This window comes from Trypanosoma grayi (assembly GCF_000691245.1).
Source record: "Trypanosoma grayi strain ANR4 Tgr_1242_V1, whole genome shotgun sequence".
NCBI classification, from domain to species: Eukaryota; Euglenozoa; class Kinetoplastea; order Trypanosomatida; family Trypanosomatidae; genus Trypanosoma; species Trypanosoma grayi.
In genome coordinates this window covers 1-4,247 of record NW_008826861.1, presented here as the reverse complement: position 1 = coordinate 4,247, position 4,247 = coordinate 1, and the positions used below count along the sequence as shown (strand labels likewise).

The 4,247-nt window shown below is 51.5% G+C and overlaps 1 protein-coding gene across 1 annotated transcript; it reads left to right on the top strand.

Moving 5' to 3' along the window:
- Positions 1–232: 232 nt before the first annotated feature.
- DQ04_12421000 (putative leucine-rich repeat protein) lies at positions 233–3,028 on the top strand (the record flags this gene model as incomplete). Its single annotated transcript, XM_009316741.1, has 1 exon — positions 233–3,028. One exon carries the CDS (start codon positions 233–235, stop codon positions 3,026–3,028), a length of 2,796 nt encoding a protein of 931 aa, XP_009315016.1.
- Positions 3,029–4,247: the final 1,219 nt, after the last annotated feature.

The window sequence follows — 4,247 nt, the reverse complement described above, 5'->3', positions numbered from 1 at the left end:
CCTCAGTAAGAGTCACAGTCTTGTGAAGATTGTACTCCAAACCTGCAAACACCTTACAGATGTGTCTCCTCTCGCATCCATCGAGACGCTGGAAGAGGTGAATCTTTCTCGGTGTGAAGGTCTAAAAATTGTTGGTTCCCTTGGCAGGCTGCCTGTCCTGCGTGAGCTTGATTTGGGATGCACTGCTATTACAGACGGAGAGTTGCGGGGTCTCAGTGCGAGTCGCAGTCTTATGAAGATTGTACGCCAAACCTGCAAGCACCTTACAGATGTGTCTCCTCTCGCATCCACCGAGGCACTGGAAGAGGTGGATCTGTCTGGGTGTGAAGGTCTAAAAATTGTTGGTTCCCTTGGCAGGCTGCCTGCCCTGCGTGAGCTTGATTTGGGATGCACTGCTATTACAGACGGGTGTTTGCAGGGTCTTAATGCAAGTTGCAGCCTTGTGAGGATTGCACTCCAACACTGCAGGCACCTTACAGATGTGTCTCCTCTCGCATCCATTGAGACACTGGAAGAGGTGGATCTGTCTGGGTGTGAAGGTGTGAGGACTGTTGATGCCCTTGGCAGGTTGCCTGTCCTGCGTGAGCTTGACTTGAGATGCACTGCTATCACAGACAGTGAGTTGCAGGGTCTCAGTGCGAGCCGCAGTCTTGTGAAGATTGTACTTCCAGACTGCAGGCACCTTACAGATGTGTCTCCTCTCGCATCCATCAAGACGCTAGAGGGGTTGATTCTGTCTGGGTGTGAAGGTGTGAGGACTGTTGGTGCTCTTGGCAGGCTGCCTGCCCTGCGTGAGCTTGACTTGGGATGCACTGCTATCACAGACGAGGAGTTGCAGGGTCTCAGTGCGAGTCACAGGCTTATGAAGATTGTCCTCTGTAACTGCAAGCACCTTACAGATGTGTCTCCTCTCGCATCCATCAAGACGCTGGAAGAGGTGGATCTGTCTGGATGTGAAGGTGTGAGGACTGTTGGTGCGCTTGGCAGGCTGCCTATCCTGCGTGAGCTTGTCTTGGGATGCGGTTCTATTACTGACGGGGAGTTGCAGGGTCTCAGTGTGAGCCGCAGTCTTGTGAGGATTTTTCTGGCAGACTGCAAGCACCTTACAGATGTTTCTCCTCTCGCATCCATCAAGACACTGGAAGAGGTGGATCTGTCTGGATGTGAAGGTGTGGGGACTGTTGGTGCCCTTGGCAGTCTGCCTGTCCTGCGTGAGCTTGATTTGGGATGCACTGCTATCACAGACGAGGAGTTGCAGGGTCTCAGTGCGAGTCGCAGCCTTGTGAAGATTGTACTCCGAACCTGCAAGCACCTTACAGATGTNTCTCCTCTCGCATCCATCAAGACACTGGAAGAGGTGGATCTGTCTGGATGTGAAGAAGTGAGGAGTTTGGGTGCCCTTGGCAGGCTGCCTATCCTGCGTGTGCTTGACGTGGGATGCGCTGCTTTCACAGACGAGGAGTTGCGGTGCCTCAGTGCGAGTCGCAGTCTTGTGAAGATTGTACTTCAAACCTGCAAGCACCTTACAGATGTGTCCCCTCTCGCATCCATAGAGACGCTCGAAGAAGTGGATCTGTCTGTCTGTGAAGGTGTGGAAATTGTTGATGACCTTGGCAGGCTGCCTGTCCTGCGTGAGCTTGTCTTGAGATGCACTGCTATTACAGACGAGGAGTTGCAGGGTCTCAGTGCGAGTCGCAGTCTTGTGAGTATTGTACTTCCAGACTGCAGGCACCTTACCGATGTGTCTTCTCTCGCATCCATTAAGACGCTGGAAGAGGTGGATCTGTCTGGATGTGAAGGTTTGAGGACTGTTGGTGCTCTTGGCAGGCTGCCTGCCCTGCGTGAGCTTGACTTGGGATGCACTGCTATCACAGACGAGGAGTTGCAGGGTCTCAGTGCGAGTCAGAGTCTTATGAAGATTGTACTTCCAGTCTGCAGGCACCTTACAGAGGTGTCCCCTCTCGCATCCATCAAGACGCTGGAAGAGGTGGATCTGTCTGGATGTGAAGGTTTGAGGACTGTTGGTGCTCTTGGCAGGCTGCCTGCCCTGCGTGAGCTTGACTTGGGATGCACTGCTATCACAGACGAGGAGTTGCAGGGTCTCAGTGCGAGTCACAGTCTTATGAAGATTGTCCTCTGTAACTGCAAGCACCTTACAGATGTTTCTCCTCTCGCATCCATCAAGACGCTGGAAGAGGTGGATCTGTCTGGATGTGAAGGTGTGAGGACTGTTGGCGACCTTGGCAGGCTGCCTGTCCTGCGTGAGCTTGATTTGGGNCCTCTCGCATCCATCAAGACGCTGGAAGAGGTGGATCTGTCTGGATGTGAAGGTGTGGGGACTGTTGGTGCTCTTGGCAGGCTGCCTGCCCTGCGTGAGCTTTTCTTGGGATGCACTGCTATTACTGACGGGGAGTTGCAGGGTCTCAGCGCGAGTCGCAGTCTTGTGAAGATTGTACTCCAAACCTGCAAGCACCTTACAGAGGTTTCTCCTCTCGCATCCATCAAGACACTGGAAGAGGTGGATCTGTCTGGATGTGAAGGTGTGGGGACTGTTGGTGCTCTTGGCAGGCTGCCTGCCCTGCGTGAGCTTTTCTTGGGATGCACTGCTATTACTGACGGGGAGTTGCAGGGTCTCAGCGCGAGTCGCAGTCTTGTGAAGTTTGTACGCCAAACTAGCAAGCACCTTACAGAGGTTTCTTGTCTCGCTTCCATCGAGACACTGGAAGAGGTATATCTGTCTGGGTATAAAGGAGCAAGGACTGTCGGTGCTCTTGGCAGGCTGCCTGCCCTGCGTATCCTTTTCTTCAGGTGCACTTCTATTACAAATTGGGAGTTGCAGGGTCTCAGTGCGAGTCGCAGTCTTGTGAAGATTGTACTCCAAGAATGCAATGACCTAACAGATGTGTCTCCTCTCGCATCCATCGAGACACTGGAAGAGTTGGTTCTTTCTGATTGTGAAGGTGTGAGGACTGTTGGTGTTCGTGTCAGGCTACTTAGCGTAGGTGAGTTTCTTGAAAGGGTGTGTTAAGGAAGAAGAATTGAAGTTATTTGCCGCGTGGGTAATGATACAAAGAGGAGTGTCATCCTCTGAAACTCATGCTCTTCTTGCTTTGAAGGGGTTTTTGTTTTGTTATTGCTGTCTTNACAGATGTGTCTCCTCTCGCATCCATCGAGACACTGGAAGAGGTGGATCTCTCTGAGTGCAGAAATGTGAAGATTGTTGGTGCCCTCGGAAGGCTGCCTGTCCTGCGTGAGCTTTTCTTCAGGTGCACTTCTATTACAAATTGGGAGTTGCAGGGTCTCAGTGCGAGCCGCAGTCTTGTGAAGATTGTACTCCAAGAATGCAATGATCTTACAGATGTGTCTCCTCTCGCATCCATCGAGACACTGGAAGAGGTGGATCTCTCTGAGTGCAGAAATGTGAAGATTGTTGGTGCCCTTGGCAGGCTGCCTGTCCTGCGTGAGCTTGACTTGAGGTTCACTGCTATCACAGACGAGGAGTTGCACCGTCTCTATAGGAGTCGCAGGCTTCGGGAGATTGTACTCAGTAACTGCAGGCACCTTACAGATGTTTCTCCTCTCGCATCCATCAAGACTCTGGAAGAGTTGGTTCTTTCTGATTGTGAAGGTGTGAGGACTGTTGGTGTTCGTGTCAGGCTACTTAGCGTAGGTGAGTTTCTNAAGTCTGGATGTGAAAGTGTGAGGAGTTTTGGTGCCCTTGTCAGGCTGCCTGTCCTGCGTGTGCTTGACTTGGGATGCACTGCTATTACGGACAGGGAGTTGCAGGGTCTCAGTGCGAGTCGCAGTCTTGTGAAGATTATGCCCTAAACTGCAGGCGCCTTACAGATGTGTCTCCTCTCGCATCCATCTGAACTCTGGAAGAGGTGTATCTGTGTGGGTGTGAATGTGTGAAGATTTTTGGTGTTCGTTTCAGGCTATTTGTCGTAGGTGAGTTTCTTGAAAGGATGTGTTAAGGAAGAAGAATTGAAGTTATTTGCCGCGTGGGTAATGATACAAAGAGGAGTGTCATCCTCTGAAACTCATGCTCTTCTTGCTTTGGGGGGGGTTTTTGTTTTGTTATTGCTGTCTTGTAAATTTTTTTGCTATCTGTGGTCGAAATATATCATGTGAATATATGCGGTGTGGCTCATGGTTTTGCGGTGCATCCCCCTGGTGTTCGCTGTGAGCTGCGGTGCCCGGCCGACGATTCCGCTCTGCGCCGTGCTCCTCCTGGGTGAATAAAGACA